At 51.7% G+C, this 20,797-nt stretch overlaps 1 protein-coding gene across 1 annotated transcript; it reads left to right on the forward strand.

The window, feature by feature from the left end:
- Positions 1-1,615: 1,615 nt before the first annotated feature.
- DUSP7 (dual specificity phosphatase 7) lies at positions 1,616-9,814 on the forward strand. Its single transcript, XM_040076404.2, has 3 exons — positions 1,616-2,238; positions 4,533-4,961; positions 7,435-9,814. The coding sequence occupies exons 1-3, from the start codon at positions 1,827-1,829 to the stop codon at positions 7,740-7,742; spliced, it is 1,149 nt and encodes a 382-aa protein (XP_039932338.1). The 5' UTR covers positions 1,616-1,826; the 3' UTR covers positions 7,743-9,814.
- The last annotated feature ends 10,983 nt before the right edge of the window (positions 9,815-20,797 follow it).

Genomic DNA, 20,797 nt, shown 5'->3' on the forward strand with positions numbered 1-20,797 from the left:
AGCATATCAGATGTTGACCGGAAGAAAAGTGTCTTCAAATACAAATCAGTTTGACGTTTTGCCTAGAGACAATGCTGTTTGAACGGTTCTCAACAACATTACAACTAAGAGTCTGTGTGCACACGTGTTTGTTTGCGTGCGGGGGAGTGTTTTAAGAGCAATATCTTTCCTGTTATACAAGGTACAGCCCAGTTCTTGAAATTCAGCCAGCTGGGAAAAAAAACTGATGGGACCTAGTCAGGTCGCTGAGCCTGGGAATATTCTGGTGAAACAGACCCTGCCTCTTGCCTTCAAACAGCATGTGCTGACAAAGTTTATATTAAGAGGCTAAAGAGATGAGAAGTTAGGGAGAAAAAAAAAAAAGGGATGGCTCATCCATCCCAGACTGGGGAGAAGGACTGGTTCCCACTCATGCTCACTGGAATTTGGAGAGCAAGGGCTTGTAGGATAACCTAGGTGAGCGGGAACCACGGGAGAGCTCCAGTCAAACCTCTGGCTGAAAGCTGGGTCAGCCCTGGGGTCAGGCCAGGTTACCTGAGGATGCCTTGAGTTGGATCTTGAAAACCAGCGAGGATGGAGATTGCACAACCTCTCTGAGCAATCCACCAATGTTTGACTGCCTGCATGGTGAAAATAGACTGCAGTAGACGTGGCTCATACAGAACCACGTTTTTAATGTCATCCTGCTCATTAAAAAGAGAAAGATCAAATCTATTTTGTAACAGGAACAGTTTGTGTGAGGCACGGAAAACTTCTGGTACCAGAGGACTGATTCACATGAGAAGGAATGTAAAAGATGGAAGGAAACCAAAGGGTGCCTCCAGTTACATTCCTGTCTTGAAATGTTAGTGTTGCAGCACAAAAGGTTTGTATTTATAGTAGTGGATACCAACAGGGAAGATACTCTAAAAATAAACAAGGATGTACGGATAAAAACATCTATGTTGAAGCTCATTCTGAGAACGAAAGGGAATGCGGAGGCTTAATGAGTCTCAGTCGATTTTATTTTGGAACGGCGAGTTCCTGTCAAAGATCAAACAGCGCTGGGCACGACCCACTCAAAACCCAGGCGGGCCTCCACACCCGCCGGCCCGTGGGGCTGGGTCACTTCACTGTCTGACCTTTTCAGGAAAGCGCGGCCCGCGGTGCGGCGGGGGGATCTCAGGAGGATCTCGGGGGGAGCTCGGGGGGATCTCGGGGGGAGCTCGGGAGGGCTCGGGGGGATCTCGGGGGTATCTCGGGGGTATCTCAGGAGGATCTCGGGAGGGCTCGGGGGTAGCTGGGGGGGAGCTCGGGGGGAGCTCGGGAGGGCTCGGGGGTATCTCGGGGGTATCTCGGGGCAGCCCCGGCCGTGCGCGGCGCCCCGCGGCTCCCGCGGCCCTTCCCGCGCTCTGCCCCCGCCGCGGCCCCGCCCCTGCCCGCATTGGCCCGCCCCGCTGGCCCCGCCGCGCCTCATTGGCTGCGGGGGCGCGGGCCCGGCCAGGGGCGGGCCCGGCGTGTGCGCGCCGCCGCCGCCGCCGCTCGGCGCAGCGCCGGGCGGGGCCGAGCCGCCGGGCCCCGCCGCCGCCCCGCCTCCCGAGGCATGACACGCCGAGGCGCCGGCGAAGCCCCGCTCTAATTGAGGCCGCCGGCATGGGGCGCAGCGCGTAGGGCTAGAGCGGGGGCCGCCGCGCTCCGGGCCGCAGACGCCGCGCACCCGCCGCCGAGCGGAGCGGAGCCGCGTCCGGCGTTAGCGCGAAGACCGACGCAGCGGAGCGCGGGCCGCGTCCGGACGCCGCGTGGGTGGCCGGCGGGCCGGGCGCTGGCGGCCGCCGCTGCCGAGCCCCATGAAAACGCAGGTCTGGGGGAGCTCCCCGCGGGCGCCCATGGCTGCGGCGATGCCGTGCAAGAGCGCGGAGTGGCTGCAGGAGGAGCTGGAGTCGGGCGGCGGCCGCTCGCTGCTGCTGCTCGACTGCCGCCCCCACGAGCTGTTCGAGAGCTCGCACATCGAAACGGCCATCAACCTGGCCATCCCCGGGCTCATGCTGCGCCGCCTCAAGAAGGGCAACTTGCCCATCCGCTCCATCATCCCCAACCACGAGGACAAGGAGCGCTTCGTTAAGCGCTGCAAGGCCGACACCGTGCTGCTCTACGACGAGGCCACCGCCGACTGGCAGGACAGCGGTGCCGCCACCTCCGTGCTGGGGCTCCTTCTCCAGAAGCTGCGCGATGACGGCTGCAAAGCCTATTACCTGAAAGGTGAGGTGCTCCTCGCCCTCCCTCCCGCTCCCGCCCTGTCCCGTTCCCGCAACCCTCGTCCGTGTCCCCCTGCGCAGCCCCTGGCCGGCCGCTACGTCCCCAGGGTGCCCATCCCCTGGTCGGACGGTGGTGGCTGGCTTGTTTTGCTTCCTTCCCTTATCCATTCTGCGTGATTTATTTTTATTTTCCTCTGGTGTCTTTACCCCCCCCCCCCCCCCCTCCTCTGCATCCCGCTCTAATCCCCCGCACAAAATGGTCGCAGGCTGGAAGCGGCCGGGAGCGCCCCGCTTCTTCCTGCGTCGCCTCCCCGGTGGCGGCGGGAGGAGCCCCCCGGCCCCGCCGCCGGCGCGGCCCCTCCAGCGCTGCCCCGTCCCGAGCCCGTCCCGGCTGGGCAGCGCCGGGCGCCCCTCGCCTCCGCTCCCCGGAGGAGCCCTTCGGGGTTTCTCCGCGCCGGCACCAGGCTCCTCTCCAGCCCCCCGGAAGGACTGGCCGGATTTCGGGGAAGGGGAGGGCAGGAGAGCTTTTCCCTATTTTTTATTTACCTCCCTACATAACCAAAAAGCAGCCGCTTGGGTTTTCCTCCCTCTTTGCCGGGCAGTGCCGCTGGTTTGGGAGAGGGCAGCCCGGCTGCTTGCCCGGGGCAGGGCGATGCGGAGCGGGGAGCTGCGCTGCAGGGGAGGCGAGCCCCGCACACGCCCCTCCGCCAGGGCTGGGGGCGCTTCGGGAGCTTTGGGGTTTTTTGGCCATTTTGAAAGATCGCAGCGGGCTGAGCGGAGCCCGCAGCTGGGCTGCTGGGACCCTTCCCATCCTCCCAGTGCTCGCAGTCCGGTCGCTGGGTGGCGGGTTTGAGGCAGGAATAACAGAAGAGCGGGGGAGCGTGTGCGGGGGAGAGTGGTCAAGAAAGTTGCCACTTGCGGCTCTTTAAAAAACACGGCTGTTCCTTGATGGACCCTTTTTTTGGGGAGCCGGGGAAGCCCCTGGGGTAGGCGTGGGGCGGCAGAGGGGCAGTCAGGTATTTGGGGACCAGCCCTCGGGGCTGCGCAGCCCGCACACGCCTCCTTCCAAAACATGATGGGGGGCCAGTACGGGGCTTGATCCCATTCCCCCCTCGACCCTCCCATCCCTGCCCGTCCCAACATCCTATCCCGGTTTGCGGTTTCCCCATGGGCTCCGTTGCTCCCTCGCTTTGCATTCCTGCTTCTCTTCCCGTCGTCCTCATCCGTAGCAGGAAGGAGCGGTTTTGAAGTTACTCCCAAGCTCTCCCCGATGGGCAGGGGAGGAGCTGAGCCCCTTTCTCTGCCTTTTTCCGGGAGCCTCGGTGGGAAATGTTTCCAATTAAAATTCCAAAATGGCTCCTCGGCGCTGTCTGGCGGCGCGGGGGGAGGAGGAGGGCGAGGACGAGCCTTTTTCATGAATGGATGTGGCAGGAGCTGTCTGTCCTGCTCAGTGACCCCGCCACAACCGCCGAACCCACTAACGAAGTTTTCAGGAGCCCTTTCTAATTAAACCATTTGTCAGTGTCAGATCCCGATGAGCTCCGCTTTAATACTGCCTGGAAAGGAGGTAGATCGGTGGGGTTTTTGCTTCCCTGCCTCTGCCTTCCTTCCCAAGCCGGTGAGGTGAAGAGCCGGAGAAAAACCCTTAGGGGCAGACGTGTAGGGTCCCATTACTCTGCACGCCTGCTGTGGTTTGGGTGAAGAACAAACCTGTGACACTGCTCTGTTGCAAAACCTATTTGTAGTGGTAAAATACTTGTGAGGATTGCTCTGTGGCAAAACTGGGATCTTTTTTCCTGCTTGGAGATGAATGATTTTGTTGAGTTTTAGTGCCTGGGGTGAGTATGTGGTGGTTGTCCCTGATCTGTCTTTTCAGACACGGGTTGTTTTCTCTCTGAGTGGCATAATAGCTCTTTGCCTAAACTGCCCCAGACCCTTACTTTTGAGAAGCTAACAAGGCAAGATTGTGCCTTGACACTGATTTTGTTTGTGGATGTTTCTTCTGTGTTTGAGATTTGGCCCTATTTTTCACAAGCAATGTTGAACTTTGAAGGAACCACTCTTTGGTCTTCTGGGACCTGTTTGTTCAGTGTCAGTTTGCCCAGGGAAGATGAGGGAGCAGGGAAATGCTTTTCTTGGTGTGAAGTTGAAGGGCTACCAACTTTTTGCTGATAAAGACTTTCTGAGTAACATATGTTCACAGGTAGAAGGATTTCCCATTCTGAAGACTCAACCATTTTTTTTTTTTTTTTTCCCTCTCTGCCTCTCCCCTTCCCTCTCTCCTTTCCCCCTTCCCAGGTGGCTTTAACAAGTTTCAGACTGAATATTCTGAGCACTGCGAGACAAACCTTGACAGCTCCTCCCCCAGCAACTCTCCCCCAGCATCAGTCCTCGGCCTGGGAGGGCTGCGGATAAGTTCCGACTGCTCGGATGGCGAATCCGACAGGGAACCCAGCAGCGCCACGGAGTCGGATGGGAGCCCCATCCCGAACAATCAGCCTGCCTTTCCAGTCCAGATCCTACCTTACCTGTACCTGGGCTGTGCCAAAGATTCAACCAACTTGGACGTCCTGGGCAAATACGGCATTAAATACATCCTGAATGTGACTCCTAACCTGCCAAACATGTTTGAGCATGACGGAGAGTTCAAGTACAAGCAGATCCCCATCTCAGATCACTGGAGCCAGAACCTCTCGCAGTTCTTTCCTGAGGCCATTGCTTTCATTGGTAGGTAGTTGGCAGAACATCTCTTTTCATACTCACCGCTTGGGAATGTGGTGTGCCACTTCCCAGGGCTGCTGATGTCTCCAGCCTCACCTTTCCAGGGCACAGCATCAGCTTAGCAGCCGAGTGTCATGCTCTGAGGTGGCACATCTGGTGCGTGTCACCTTGGCTGAGTTCAGGGAGGCCTCCCCTTCCAAAATCCAGCCCTCTTGCAGCACCTCAGCTGAGCTCCCTGCAAGCAGTTGAACTGGCCCCTTGTGTGGGGATCTGCACTGGTGTGAAATGGCTGAACTCAGGCAGTGGGGAGCTCCTTTGCCTGCTCTGCTTGGGGATGGGAGCTGCATGAGTGTGACTGGTGCCAGCAATTCCTTAGCCCCAAATGTGGTTAAAATCAGGCTGTGTGTGTGTGTTTTCCCAAGGGGATTTGCTAGTCTGCTTGGGATCCTGCTGTAAGTCGCCCTAGCATAACTAACTCCTTGTATGGATACTTCTAAGGTAAGTGTCAACACAATGAGTTAGTGATTATAATTATGCTGCAGAGTTCACATGGAAAAACTGCTAGCCCCTGTGATAGTCTTGGCTGGTGGTGGTGGCGGTTCAGGAAGGAAGATCTCTTTTCTCAGGCCAGCTTTGGCTTTGAGAATTGCTTCTTATTCTGTGAACAGTGTGTGTTGGGCTCAACAGGGATGTACGCTTCCAGCCTGACCTGTGCTGTTTGCTCACGATAGTCATTAGCCTAATCAGCTCTTTTATGGGGGTGAATGGCACAGGCAGTAATATCACTGTTAACTATTAAAAGGCCTCTGGCTTCATTTCTGATTACAAATACTTGTGTAGGTGAAGGAGAAGGATGATCTTTACCTGCAGACTGAGACCTGTGCAGCCCCTTTCAGTGCTGCCTGTATCAGAGCCCGTAGCTTGCACTTGCTTGCTGTAAGGCCTGAAATGGGGCAGAGCAGTGGTGGATCCTCGGCTGCTCTTCACCTGTCAGAAATTCTGGTTCCCACATGCTCTCCTCTGCCCCCAGCCTCTGCCCTCCAGTAACATGACTGTGGTCAGAAGCCGCTGCCTCAGTGTGGCAACTGGGGCCTGTCTGATGTCCTCTCTGCGCTTCCTGCATGAGCAGGGTGTTAAACGTCAGGGGTGAGGTACAGTGTCCCTGCTGACATGTGGCATTTGGGATCTGTCTGCTCCAGTCAGCCCGTGTCTCTGTGAACACCTAGCTTGTGCTTTCCAGTTAATGACAGGAAATGGAGGATTACCTCAGTCTAAAACCAAACACCGAGAAATGCCGTGCAGGTCAGATGAAAGGCAAAAATGTCTGGAAAAATGTTGAAGGGAGAGCCTGGGGGGAGGGCTTGGTACACTGGGTGGTGATTGCCCACTCTACTGGAAATTCTTGCCTGGTTTTGGAGGCTGGGCAGAAAACCTGTTGTGGCTTGGGTCTGGATTTTTGTTTTGCCTGCATCTTTGCCCTTCCCTGCACTTAGGGTGCCAGAGTGTCTCTTACCTCCAGATTTGCCCGAGGAGCCTCTTTCTCCTGCCACCTTTTTGCTCCCCGCCAAGCTCTCAGTCAAATGACTGACTTCAGATGGGGCTGCGCAGAAGTAAAAGCAGTGCTGCGTACTTGCGTGCATTCAGCGCTCTCAGTGGCGTGTCCCTCTTTCAGCACTGAGATGTCAATTCATAAAGGGATCACACTGTTCCGGCTGTGCGAGGGACAATGAGTGTGTGTGTGTGCTTTTCACTCGGTGGCAAGGGAGGGGAAATTTCGCCGCTGTTCTCTCGCCATTTTTTGGTCCGGCCTGCATTCCTGCTTCCCGCTACCATTCATCCTGAGAGTCTCCTCCAACACAAGCGTTTGTTTGTAGTGAAGTGCATTTCTGTCGATCCTAAAGAACGATTTCACAATAAGGGAAGTTCCTGCACTTCAGACTCTGTTTAAATTGGCAGTGGCTGCGTTCATGTAACTTTCTACTGGAAGGAGGACAGGAACAGCAGAAGAGAATAGCTCATGTAGTGCCGGGCTGCAGCCTTGCCCTGAGTGCACGGCCTTCCCTGGTTTAGATGGAGTTGAGGTGGGTGTGCTGTGCCCAACCACCAGCGTCTCTCTGGAGCTGTGGTCTCCAGCTCCATCTGCCTCCTGTGGGTTCCTCCAGCTCTCTTGAGTAGGGAGTACCGATGCTCCCTAGGCAAGGGATGTGTTGCTTGATTTGACTGATGCTTCTCAAGCACATGGGATCCTTGGCCTTGCTGGGGATGTGCAGCTTTGCCGTGCAGCAGGAATATCGCAGGAGCCCTGTGGGGAGAGATGTGGGTGTCCAAGGGACGTGGGATGGTGTCACTAGGGGCAGGGGATCCAGTCCTGGCAGTTGTCGTGGTGCTGGCAGCTCACAGCTGCCTCCTGGCCCTGCTCCAAAGCCTCGCATTTTTGGTGCAGAATAATAGACTCCCCCTTCCCCTTGTCTTGTTTCAGATGAGGCCCGTTCCAAGAAGTGTGGGATCCTTGTTCACTGCCTCGCTGGCATCAGCCGATCCGTAACAGTCACTGTTGCCTACTTGATGCAAAAACTCAACTTGTCCCTGAACGATGCCTATGACTTTGTGAAAAGGAAAAAATCCAACATTTCCCCAAACTTTAACTTCATGGGCCAACTCCTGGACTTTGAGAGGACTCTGGGACTCAACAGCCCCTGTGACAACCGCTCGCCCAGTGAACAGCTCTACTTCACCACCCCCACCAACCACAACCTGTTCCAGCTGAACACTCTGGAGTCCACATGAAGAGGAGGCTGCCTGGTCGGGAACTCGAGCATCGAATCGCTTCTCTTGAGTATTTCAACTCTTACGAAAATATCTGTCTTGCCAGGCAGCTCTGAGATGAGTAGCTTCTCTGGGCAGAGGTGCCTGATCGCTGCTTTACGAAGGCTAATGCCGCTCACTAAGTATCCTGATCCAAGTGGTTTGAAGAGGTAGTGTTTTTACAGGGCGATGTTACAGCGTTCCGGACGCAGCTGTCACCGGCAATAACCGCTTTCCTGGGTGCATTGAGACTGTCAGAACACGCACACGTGCGAAGAGCTACCGGGGGTTAGCTTGCTGTGGAAAATAAGGAGATTTATGCACTTGGAAACCTTGAACAAAAGGTGTTGGGCCAAGACTGTTTTAAAACCCAAGTTTACTTTTTTTTTTGATTTAAAAAAAAAAAAATAAGAAAAGGTAGATCTTACTCGAGCTTTGGGTTCAAACTCTTTTTAGATATGTAAGTTCTTGACTGTTTGTACAGACCAGGTTGCAAAACCAGTATTTTATTCTGTTTCTTGTTTGATCATTTATTATTTTTTTTAATCAAATGTTTATATTGACCAAATGCATTTTGCACACTTTGTGAAGCCTTGGTATGTCCTGGCATATTACTGGGTACTCCAGAGAGAGATACATGCTGCTGCTGTTGTTGTTAGCATCTGGTAGGAAGCTTTGTTATGTGTGAAGGCCAGTTGGGCTTAAACGCAACCCCTTCACCACTCCTGCACTCACAATCACAAACTCTGCACTGATTCAGCCAAGGTGACTAAGCCGCAAGCTTTTTTTTAATGCCACCCCTGCCAAAAACACTGCTATTGCCAGAGGTAAAACTCTCGTAGCCTCCAGAGTTGGTAGAAGCATGTCTGAGCCCGGCTTCATTCTCTGCTGCCTGTTGACTGACTTAACGTCATCCAGCTGGCCTGAAACCATTGCAGCTTCCCGAGTCCAGAAGGTAGTTGCGATGCTGGCGTTTCTTGTTGTGCACGCTGGATTCTTTCCAACGTGCGCGGGGTGGAGGGGGAACACAGCGAGCGCCTGGAGCGGAGCGAGGATTGTGTGGCGGGACAGGACTCAGTCGTCTCGCACGGAGCGTGTGAGGGGAGTGAAGAGGTGTGGAAATGATGAGGAGAGCATTGTAACAGAGAATTTTTATATATATATATATATATATGGATATATATATTAACTGGCAAATTCTGAGATGATTGGAGCTTTCAACAGAGGTTCTGATTTTTTTTCTTCCTCTTTCGAATAACTTTATGCCGTGCCTTCTATTCTGAGAAGACTTGTATGTATTTCTGGCTAGTGTTTGGCAAACTCCTTTTACCAAGCTGGGAGGGGAGGAAGTGGTAATAATTTCTGGGAGGAGGGCAGAACGGATTTGGAGATTTCTTTATTGGCTGCAATGTAGTCCCTCCTTTCTCCCCCCTCCCTGTCCACTTTAACTCTCAAGTAAGTGAGGAAAAAAAAAAAAGCCACGGATTTTTTTCTAAATATCCAGTTTTTTGTACTTTTTTCAAGAAAAAGAAAAAACAATTTAAAAAAAATCTCTATCTGGAGGAATGTTTGACGCTGTCACATCCTGAAACTGTTCTTTTTTGTTAAAGATGTTATCAGAATGTTGGAATGAGCTTCTGTTTCTTTTTTTCTGGTTGTTTTTTGTTTGTTTGTTGGGTTTTGTTTGCCACAATGTTGGGATCGTGGGTCATTGGAAGGGAGAATGGACGTACGGTTGTGAGTGAGAAAATTGAGAATATCCTAATTGCATCTTACCTCATGGAGGAATTTATTTTTTCAGGGATTTTTTGACAGTGCATCTGTATTGCATTACAGCTAAGCTGGTTTGTAAAGGCTTCCTGTGCTGTTAGTGGTCTTTATTCTTTAAAGGAAAAATAAGATGCATCTTCTGATTAGTACAAATGAGAGCTTGTTAGTGAGGAATGGTTCTGCTTTCTGAGTTATGAAGGAAAATTAGTGACCCCATATATACTGATCCAATATTGGGACTTTGTTTATATTGCAAATAAATATTATTTTTTCTTTAAAAATTATGTTTGTGTCAGATGCTTGTCTAGCCTCTGCCCATATAAGGGCACGCTGCTCTTATCCATTTTTTATGGTCGATTAGAATTCTTCTGTGACCATGGAGAGCATTTGCTGGGCTGTGTTCAAGTGTGGTGTTTGGTTTCATGCACAGCTTCATCTTTAAGACCTGTGGTAAAATGGAGAGGGGGGAGGTGGGTGGGCAAAGAGAGGGGTGAGGGGGTATTGGATAAACTGGAGAACAAAGAACAGCTTGAGAATGGGACTGGCTTTGACCCCAGCCATTTCTCTGTGCCAAAAATAAATAGATAAGCTAAAGACACTTGTTCGCCATTTAAGCGTGGCCTACAAAGGCATGACAAGGCCTTGCCCACAACTGTTGAGTTAGCAGACTTTATTTTGGTAGGAAAGCAAGAAGTCAGGGGCTTGTGGGTAACCACCTGATGGGTTATCCAGGGGCTCTTGGAGAGCCGGAGCCCCCTCCTGCATCCCTGGGGAAGGGGCTGCTGTGTGTGTAACGCTGGGGCTGTGCTGTGTCCCCCTGCGCTCCCTGGATGGTTTGTGGGAAATCTGGAGGGGCTGATGAGGCTGCTTAGGGTGAAAGGTGGCTCTAAACAACTGAGTGCAGCCCAGCTAAGGGAGCTGTGGCTCGCCGTGGCTCTGTCTGTAGCTGGGCTGCAGTGGGTTCCCCCCAGCATTCCTTGTTTTAACCTGAATGGCAAGAAATTAAACGGCTATTCAATAGTTCAGTTCCTCAGAGTAAGTGTGTGTGTCATCTTGTTCTAGTCCCAGGGTCTGAGCACCAAACACAGGTAGTTTTATCTCAGAAGCAGCTCAGGCTAGTGGGTGCAGAGGGGAAGGAGAGGCTGAAGCAGGAGCCAAGGGAGTGTGCACATGAGTTTGTTTACTCCTGTACTCCATGATGGGAATCTATATATTGATTTAGAGGCCCATTTGTGGCTAAACAAACAAAAATCTACCTGGTATGCAGGGGAAGGAAGACCTTTAGGCTTTCCGCTGTAATTACATGATAGAGTAGCTCTTGAGGAAGATAGGAAACTGCTGGAGGCTGGCTGTGCACTGAAGGAGTGCAGAACTGCTTGTCAGGTGTATGGCTGTATTTGCTTTCATCTAATTTCCGCTCATGTTTTTCTGGTAAGGTACAGAGCAGGATCTTCGCGGCTGGCATTGCAAGCACATTTGTGTGGTAGCTGAGTTGTGGCTGCCTGCAGCAGCACAGCTGCTGTTTGCCTGGCCTTGGAGGAAGAGCTGGTGTGAGGGGAGCCACCAGACAGCTCCTGGGGACCTGATCCTGGGTCATGCTGTGAGTGTCCTGGCACTGTGGCACTCAAAAGCCCTGTTGCCAAAGGCAGGAGATGACTTGTCTGAAAATCATCCTGCCACCTGCAAACAGGACGCACAGGAGCTTTTTCCAAGCTTCCTGGCCTCGACAGCAAGGAGCAGCCAGCCTGGCTGGTCTTCTGCCATCAGTGTTTTACAAATCTCAGAGGGGTTTCCTTGGAGACCTGGTGTCCTGTAATTCAGTGAGGAGAAGAGAACTGACATCAGGCAAGGGGCAGTGCTGGAGAAATAGTTACAGAGGGAAAAGAGAGCGTGGGGTCTGTCTACACGCCCTTGCAGAGGCAGGCACGAGCACTAGCTGAGCGTAGGAGCACAGGCTGAGTGAGAAAGCTGGTTATGTTCAGAGCAGTGGAATTTGGCAAGGAGATAGAGCTTCCCACACGAAACAGGGAGAAGCTCCTTGGTTAACCCATTAATTCCAGATGAGCTGTTTGTAAGATGCTCTGTGGTGTTCTATTCTACAAAACCAGGTAATCTCCTGCCTGGGTGGAGAGATCTGTCTCTGGGTTTTCACATGTGATGCCACAAGCCCTCAGGCAATATGAGTGGGAATTTATATATATTTTTTTTTTCCTCCAGTTGATGACTTTTTCTTAACTCATTTGAACAGTTAGAGGGACCACAGGTTCCAGGTGCTTTCAAAAAGTTTCTCCCTCCATTTCAAGTCACGGTAAAAGCACAAAGCTAAGCTGCTATGATGTCCCACTGGAAGCCCAGTATCAGGAGCCCTCGTAACTGAGCAGGACACAAACTCAGGGAAGGGTCTTTGTGGTTGCTTGTAGCTTTTTTTCCCGTGCTTGTGCCTACCCTTCCCTTGGTGTGGCATCAAACACAGCCTGAGCGTGATGCAAGTCAACCTTTGCAGTTCTGCACTTGCCTGCTGTTGCAACACCCAGAGAGGCACGTGGAAAAGCAGACGCTTCCTGCTACCATCTGAGTTTGGGTGCTCACATTTCCAAGGTAACCAGGTTATTTGTGGGCTGTTACATTCTTGTTTTATCCTTTATGTGAGGAAATCAGGCTATTTGCAGTGTTGTAAAGACATGGAAATAGTTCGGCTAATAGACACATCCCTGTATTTACTTGCAGAGGCTGTGATAGTCGTGCTCTGGGCTGCTCGGAATGTGTGTGAAAACGGGCTTTCTTCTGGATTTTGTGCCACTGCCGCTCCATTGTGGAATGCTGGCTAAATGTGGTGAGAGGGTGCGTGAGGGATTGTTCACCAGCGGCAGCAGCTCTTGGGAGTCCCATCCAGCCTGCACATCCCGTTCCCGCAAGTTCTTTTATTCAAATTGCGCAGTTCCTCTCTCTGCTGGCTTTGTCCTCTGGCCTCTTGCTGTATCGCCAACAGGTCTGGGCTCCAGGCTGCCGCACGTCTCAGCGCCAAAGGTGGCCGTTCTCGGGGGGCCGCGCTCCAGGTCCAGCGGCCGCTTGTGTGGCCTCCAGGTGGGAACTGCCACAAACTGGCGGGAAAATGTGAGGGGGGAAGCCTTGAGGTGGGAAACCATGAGGGGAGAAGCCGTGAGGTGGGAAACCGTGAGGGGAGAAGCCGTGAGGGGAGAAGCCGTGAGGTGAGAAGCCGTGAGGGTAGAAGCCGTGAGGGGAGAAGCCATGAGAGGGGAAACCGTGAGGCGGGAAACTGTGAGGTGGGAAGTGATTGGTGTCCAGCCTCAGGACAGCTGTCCCCAGCATGGGCAGTGGCAGGTGCCTGGGGTTCTGCCTCCCCACCAGCCGCAGTGACACGTCAGGTGCCACCTGAGGGAACCCCGACTGGTGGCCTGGGAAGTCCTCAAAAGCTCCTGACCATCGCAGTGACTGGGTCCTGTGGAGGATGAAGAGCCCAGGGAGGAAGGCTCTGAAACAGCTGAATCCCTCAGCCTGAGATGGAGGTGGAACCTGCTGTCAGAGACTGGGAGCTGCTCATGAAGGAGCCGCAAATTTCTGGAGTCTCCGGTCTCCTCCCTGACACCTCCCTGGTGCCCTGCTGTGCTGTGCCGCCATCCTGGGTTTGGGGTAGGAGCTGGGTCAGGGGGAAGCTGTGGTTCAGCTTTGGTGGCTCTCTCAAGGGTTGGGGTTTAATTGTGGGTTGGGAATGAATCCTGCAGGAGGAGCAGCTGCCTGGGCTGGCTGGCTGGCCCTGGGCTGCTTGACCCAGCCTCCATGGGCTGTGTGGACCCCTTGGTGCTGGGGCAATGCAGATCCCCCTCCTCTGCCTGGTGCAAGGAGACCACCCGTGCTCTGCTGGCCTTTCTTTCTCCCCCACCGATCGTGCTCATCGCTGAAATTGCTGTTGTTCTGCATTATCCTATTTTGCTTTTGTCTTGAAAGGCAGGTGTGTGCTAGGGAAGGCAGGAACCTCCCTTGGAATGGAAAATGTAAACCCCTTCCCTCCAAATTATTATCATTTTGAAATTAAGGGGCTCTCAGGCAAGGATCGGAGGGTAGGAATAACAGTTCTTTACCAGTACGTGTAACAAGGCAAACAAACAATAACTGTGCCATTAACAACAAAACAGAACCAAAAACCTCGGGAGGGCTTTCTCGGCCGAGAGGGGAGGGCTGGAGGAGAGGATTTGCCTCACAAACCTGGGGCAGCCTGAGCCCCGTGCCCCTGCAGGGCCCTGAGGAGCACCGAGCTGGAGGGGCAGGGATGGGCAGGGATCCCGGGCTGGGGGATGAGGGGGAGCAGGAGCTCCGGTGGGAGCTGGAAGGGCAGGGATGGGCAGGGATCCCGGGCTGGGGGATGAGGGGGAGCAGGAGCTCCGGTGGGAGCTGGAAGGGCAGGGATGGGCAGGGATCCCGGGCTGGGGGATGAGGGGGAGCAGGAGCTCCGGTGGGAGCTGGAAGGGCAGGGATGGGCAGGGATCCCGGGCTGGGGGATGAGGGGGATCAGGAGCTCCGGTGGGAGCTGGAGCTGTGGGAATGAGCAGGGATCCCGGGCTGGGGGATGAGGGGGAGCAGGAGCTCCGGTGGGAGCTGGAGCTGCGGGAATGAGCAGGGATCCCGGGTTGGGGGATGAGGGGGAGCAGGAGCTCGGTGGGAGCTGGAGCTGCGGGAGGTCCCGGCAGGAGCAGAGGCTGCGGGGTTACAGCGCAGCAAAGACCCAGAGCAGAGCCGGCCCAGCCCCAGCAGGGCAGGAAAAGGCGAGCACAGCATTCCTGGGCACACGAGCAGATGGTGGCTGGTCCCTAGGACTGGACTCCGGTGGTGACAGTGAATTCTCCCTGCTATAAGCAACAGCTTGACCCTGCTCCTTCCAATGCCAAGAGAGAGAGAGAGCAGCTGCTCCCAGCCCCATCCTTTACCTGCCCCCAAAACTCTCGGTATCTTCCCCCTCGGAGAGAAACTCCCAGAGAAAAATAAAAAGTAAATGTAGCCAGATGCTATTCTCCTCTCCCCACCTTAGCCACTTGTTTTGCTATTTTCTTACTCAGGTACCCATAAGTACCCAGTAGTTAGTTTCCTAGCAACTTATTGGAAAAAATTCTATAAGTAAAAAAGAAAGAAACCCAACCCCCAACACCTTTTCATGGTTTTCCAGTGCCTCCTGTTCCTTCAATTGGTTGGGTGTTGAGGTGATCTCACGTGGTAGTGGCTCCTGCAAAGCTGTGGTCTTGTAGGAGAAAGGAACCCTGGATTCCTCTCAGAGATGTTGGGATGTGTTGGAAATGGAGACCTGCTGTGCTGTGGGGAGGTTTGGAGGGGATATATGTATCGCTTCTGTGCTGCTCAGTGGTGCAAGCGATCCAAGAGCATGTAGGGCTCTAAGAAATATCTGGTGAGGGACCCAAGTCTGGGGAAAAAGGGGAATCCAGACAGATTTATTTTCCTACTTTCTTTCCCTAGAGAAACATCTGGCTTATGTAAAGCCATTTGCTGGGTTTTTCACTGCTTTATTTTGAAAGTCTCTCCATTGGGCATTCTGCTCTTCTCATCTCCCATCACTGCCTCAGGGGCAGATTCTTCGTGATTTGGGGTTTTGCTTTCATGAAATTTACTCTTTGTTTCTGGGCTGTGTTGTCTTTTTCTTCTCTTTTCTTTCGTTTTCTTGTAGAGAACTGCTCCAGCTTGACTTGTGGTTTGCCTTGCTTTCTTCCAGGAGATGAATTGTTGTGATAAGCCTTGCAAAAAATGGGAGGGAGCAGAGTGGTGCATTGGCGAGACCCTGGTCACTGATATGGCATTAGTGAAAGCTCTGTGCCAGGGGAAACTGAGCTCTGAGGTTTGATTGCATCCTAAAAGCACAGCATTTTTCTGTATGGGAGATTTTGAATTGAATTTTGCATGTGGGGGTGCAGTTAGAGGAATTAGCACTCTCCTTCCTTTTGCCAATGTGTCTCTGAATTGAACCCATTGTTTTCCCATGCATTTATCCTGGCAGTGAGGTGCTCCCTACCTGGTGAAAGATTTACAGCTCTGCTCCAGTGATGCAATTTGTTTGGGTCGTACTCTAAATTTGCCATTTCCTCTCCCTGGGTGGCTGATTCCCTGCTGCTTGGAGCAGGCAGTGGTGCAGGCAGGATCACAGCCCCAAGAGCCAAGCAGGATCCTCTCAGAGCTCTGCAAAGCGAGGTGCTGGAGGAGAGTTTGATGGGATTCAGGGTGCTGAGCCTGCAGAAAGTTGTCCTCTCGTCTGACAGGACAAGGATCGGCTCTGCTGTCAGCACCACCTCTGTGTCCTCTCTGCCATTCTTCACCTTCCCTTTGCCCTTATTCCAGCTGTTGTCTTTGAGTGATCCTGTGCTAGAGGTTCAGGCAGGCTCCTGCATGTCCTGGCCTTGCATCCTCTTGGCGGAAAGCTGACAGTGAAAAATGTTTGGGAAAGTTGTTTTTTTTTTAAATTTTATTTTTTTAACAAGAAGCTTCACTATTCATTCATTCCCCAAATAGCTTTCCCTCTCATTGGACATCTTCCTGCTAGGACAGTCCAAGCCTGTTCTGACAGGCAGCTTATCTGCTTGGCAGCTCTGACTGCTTCCTCTGTCTCTCCCTTGTGTGGGAGGTGTTTTGTCTTTCCAAACTTCTGCTGACTTCAGTGGGCATTAGCTTGTGCCCAAACATGCACTGATAGTGCAGTTCAGTGCTGAAGTTCACCGCTGGTTTTTATTTATGTCCCTCCAGTGTGTTTTTCTTTGCAAGGGGAAGGATTTAAGTGGTTTGGGGAGGAAAGGAGGGTTGTTATTGAAAGTCAGTGAGGCTGAGGCTCTCAGTTCACCCTGGCTGCCTCCTTCCTGGGAGTCCTGCAGCAGGACAGGGTGAAGGCACTGGTGTTGAGGGGTGCCACGCTGATGGTGGTTCAGATAAAGGCCTAATCTGCAAAAATCCCATATCTGAAAAAGCCCAAAACAGCCAGGTTGTTACTTTCCTGTGTTGCCAGCCCCTCAGGCAACTTAGAGAATTTTTCAATCTAGTTTTAAATCTGGTAAACGTGGAGAGAGGTGCATGAAGTGTGTGTGCATGAAGCAAGGCTTGCAAATGTTGGTATTTTTAATAAGACGAAGTCAGTCATGTTTGAACTTGCAGTTTGCCAGCGTGCACTCCTGACACAGAATCAACGCTTTCCTTGAGATAAAGTTTCCTGTCAACAAAACTCTGGATGATGGTTCTTGAATCTCCAGAATTCCTGTAAGCCTGTTCCTTGTGGGGAAGCATTTGGGTTTGTTTAGCAAGTTCTTAACTTTTCTCCTCGAGCTGTGGGATCCTTCCTACTGTCTGTGTGATGCCACACATGTCCAGTGCAGCTGCTTGAGCAGTGGCAGCCCAGGGATGTTTGTAGGTCAGGGATGACAGGCACTCAGCAGGGCTCATCGGTGCTATTAATTAATTGCATTCCAACAGCAGCGAAAGCAGCAGCAAGAGTAATAAACAAATTATAATCTACATTATGAAGCTGACAGGTGACACCCACTCATTACCTGTCTTTAATCACTCTCATTACTACCCAGTCTTTGTGGGAACTAATCTTGCTGCTCAGTGTCCGACTTGTTCGCTTAATGCCATTATCTGAAGCAATCAGCCTCTCCCTGTGAAAGAAGAGAAAGGTGCTTCTCCTGAGGTTTATTCTCTGGATGCTGGAACACAGGGAGCTCTGGGGTGGAGGAGGCTGAAGGTGCCTTTTGCAAAAGCACGGTGTGGGCTGGGAATTGAAGACTGAAATCCACAGGGACAATCTGGGCAGGAGCTGGGGAGGGGTAGCAGGATGGGAAATTGTTACTGGGAGGGAAATCTGCACTTTGTTCATCTCCATGGATTACGGAATGGTGAAAGGGATAAAAGGAAGTGAAAGGGATAAAAGGAAATGAAAGGGATAATAGGAAGAACCACATTTTTTTCTCTCTCTCCACATGTTTTCCAGGATTTGGGAACAAGTTGGGTTGCTGACTAATGACCCTTCTCTTTGTGGCTGCCCCAGGGCATTGCAGAAGGAAGTCCTGATAGTGTTTCTGTGGGGACCAGTTCAAGCTCCCCTCAGGAAGAGGAAATTGAACTCCAGAAATTTCTTCCAGTGGTCTGGCTTAGGCCGAGCTCAGCGGAGGCAAGGATGCTCAGCCAGAGGAACTCAGCCTCCTTGCCTGGCTGCTCCGTTGCCTTGTGTGAGTCCTGGTATTAAGGACCTTGTGTGAGTCCTGGTGTTAAGGACTGTGCTGTGCCTGGGCTGCAGCTGTTCTCCTTTCCTCACTGACACAACTGGGAGCTTTCCTGGAGAACATTACTGAAGCCTGGAAGTCAGAGTTGGGCTGAGAGACCAGATGGGAAAATAGGTGTTTTTCAAGATACTCCAGGGATGGCTGGACCATGGCCAGAGGTCCTGTTGTGCTCTCAGGGTTTTGGGACATCTCATCAAGGAGTCTCTATGAGGTAAATAATAAGCCAAAAGGTGAGAAATAAAGGCAGAGAGGTGAGGGGCCAGCTTTCCAGTAGAGGATTGGCATCAGTCGGATACAACGAGGGCCTGTGAAGAGCCAGAGCTGTTGAATGTGTCTGTAATGAAAAAGAGGAATAAGTGGCAGATGAAGTTTGCTGTTGATTATTCAAAGTAGCAAAATCCAAAAGCTGCACTGAATAGCTTTAGGAAGTCCTTGCAATATGGAGTGCTATGGGGTTGTAGCATATGATGCTGAGAAAAGCAAAGCAATCCATCTCAAAATCAGATAATGTCACAAGGGAGAGAGATCTCAGAAGTGCAGTGAGCTGCGCTGTGGGAGCAAGGCTTGATTCTGAGTATGGTCAAACCAACCCCAAACAGTCAGTGTTTTTAAAAAGAGCTAAGAACAAACTGGATAAATGCATCGTATGAATCTATGGTGAACAAAAGTGTTTGGGGGTTTGGAGCGCATTAGAATAACTAATACAAGGAAAATCCATTGAGTGCTTTTAAATCTCAGTACGTTTTTTCTTGTTGAGAAAATCCCACATCTGCAAAGAGCTGGAGCATGGGCAATCATTAGTAATGTAACAGAGTTACATGCTACGTAGCTGCATGGCCGGATCTTACACTCTTCCCTTGGTTCTGCTGTTAAGTGCCATAGAAAACAGGACAGCAGGGCAGGATGAAGCTTGATCCAACAATAGTTAGTGGCTGTGATCCCTCTGCTCTTTAAAAAAATTGCTGTCCTAAAATAAGCTCTGTGGCACTCTGTGTGTGTGAAAAGCTTTTGTGGAGCTTGCACATACTGTAGAGCTGCTGAAGTGCATGGCTGGAGGAGAAGACTCCTGAGGCTGTTGTACATCTGACATCAAATGGACATTGCAGACAGACAGCCCAAGCAACGAGAAGGTCTTTGTACCAACAGAAATATCTTGTTCTTCACCAGCACCAGTCACTCTGAAACGGACAGGATCCTTAGGTGATGGAAAGCGACTGCCTGGGTCAGCAGACCTGCCTCTTGTATCCTCTGAGAAACATTCGGGCAGGAAACCAACTCCAAAAGGATTTGCCTTTTTTAACCTGTCCTCTCCCATCACTCCAGAAATACTGTGCTTCTGGTAAAGAACTGGATGATGTGGAAGTAGCTGGATGGGTCAGGCTGACTCATCCTGCCCTCAAAGCCCTGATGTGCTACTTTAACACACACCACCGTGGGGCGAGACACTGTGTGGGAGCGTGAGACAGTTCCTAATGTTCCTGTTGATCAAATGGCCCACTGAGTCTCCTGATCTGCTGTGGTGATAAGTCCTAACAAGGACTCTCTCTTAATCCTCATTATCCTCTGTTGGCACTTCCTGCCCACATACACTAGATATTTCCTATCAACAGGGAGGAACCTCTGTGGAAGATAGGATCAGATTCCCAGGAGTCAGGCTGTAGTAAGAGTGAAGAAAGAATGAGGAAACTGTCCTAATTTGAGGTTAATCTTATAAATACAGGGTTGGATACAGACAATAGGAAGAGAAATGCCAGGAGAGCTTTAGCATTTAGTAGGAAAGGAACATCTTCTTCCAGGAATAGCCTGAATTGTAACTTATCATGTGGTGAAGTTGCTGTTTGATATCAGCTTCAGCAGAGGGGAAGGGACAAATTCTGCTTTCTGTCATCAGAGGAGGAGTAACCTGAGGAAAAAAAAAATAAATAAAGGGAAGGGTGTTTTTAGAAGCAATTCTTTGTCATTCGTGTACTGATTCAAGCTGCAGTGCATGGATGGAGTGTTTAACTTCCCAAGTTTTATTTGAATATATAATGAGAAGAAAAGGGCTGTGGGATTTTCTTCCTGAAGCAGACATGCTAATATACCCATTGGGTATTTAAAGTTGCATGGCGTTGCTGAAAATGCAGAAACCCACAGACTGTTTCTTTTCGTGTAAGTGGGTTATTGGGGTGGAGTGTTCCTTTCCCCTACCTGGACCCATAGCTGGAGCCTTGGCCGGTCAGAGGCATGGCCTGTCCCTCATGCTCACCTTTCATGTGGGCTGGTGGAGTGTGCTGAAGCTGTTTGTGGTGGGGAGTTCTCTACAGATAGTTGCTTTTATGAACCTTTTTAGACAACCTGTTAAACTGAAGAGCTGCCCCCTGCCTGTCCTGTCCACATCCCACAGAGCCTGCGATGCCTCAGTGTGTTTTGTTCACAAGCACGGTGAGAGCCGGTGCCTGTTTGTGAGAACTGAATTGCCTTTGTGCGAGGTGTGAGGGTCCCTAACTGCACGTTCACGTACAGCAGGTGTTCCAGCATGATCCCATGTGAATTACTACAACGCAACAAGGTGTGGACACTGGTTGCTCATCCCCACCCTGAAGGTGATGTTGCAAGTTCCTGAAAAATGCCGTCATGCCCTTGCGGGTTTGGGCTCGTTTGGCTTTCCACTCGCCGTGTCCTGCTCACAGGTGTGTGGTGATGGTGTTTTATTTGTTGCCCAGCTCTGGGCTGATTGCTGCTTCTTCCCTCAGAAGCTTTACAGGCCTTGCCTTGCGCTGGGTTTGTGAAGCTACAGTGATGTACAAACCTCTGCTGCTTCCTAGAAACTTTTTGGGTAGTCCAGCTTGTACAGGAGATCTTGCAAGGCTTGGCCTAAGACAAGTGATACAGTAGTTCCCTGTCCCATGCTTCCTCTGTGAGGAAGGACAAGGCTTTTTAGCTATTTTTATGCCACCTGTATCTTCCCCACTTCCTATTGTTTCTGGCCCTCCCAGGATA

Source organism: Hirundo rustica, chromosome 12, assembly GCF_015227805.2.
Source record: "Hirundo rustica isolate bHirRus1 chromosome 12, bHirRus1.pri.v3, whole genome shotgun sequence".
NCBI classification, from domain to species: Eukaryota; Metazoa; Chordata; class Aves; order Passeriformes; family Hirundinidae; genus Hirundo; species Hirundo rustica.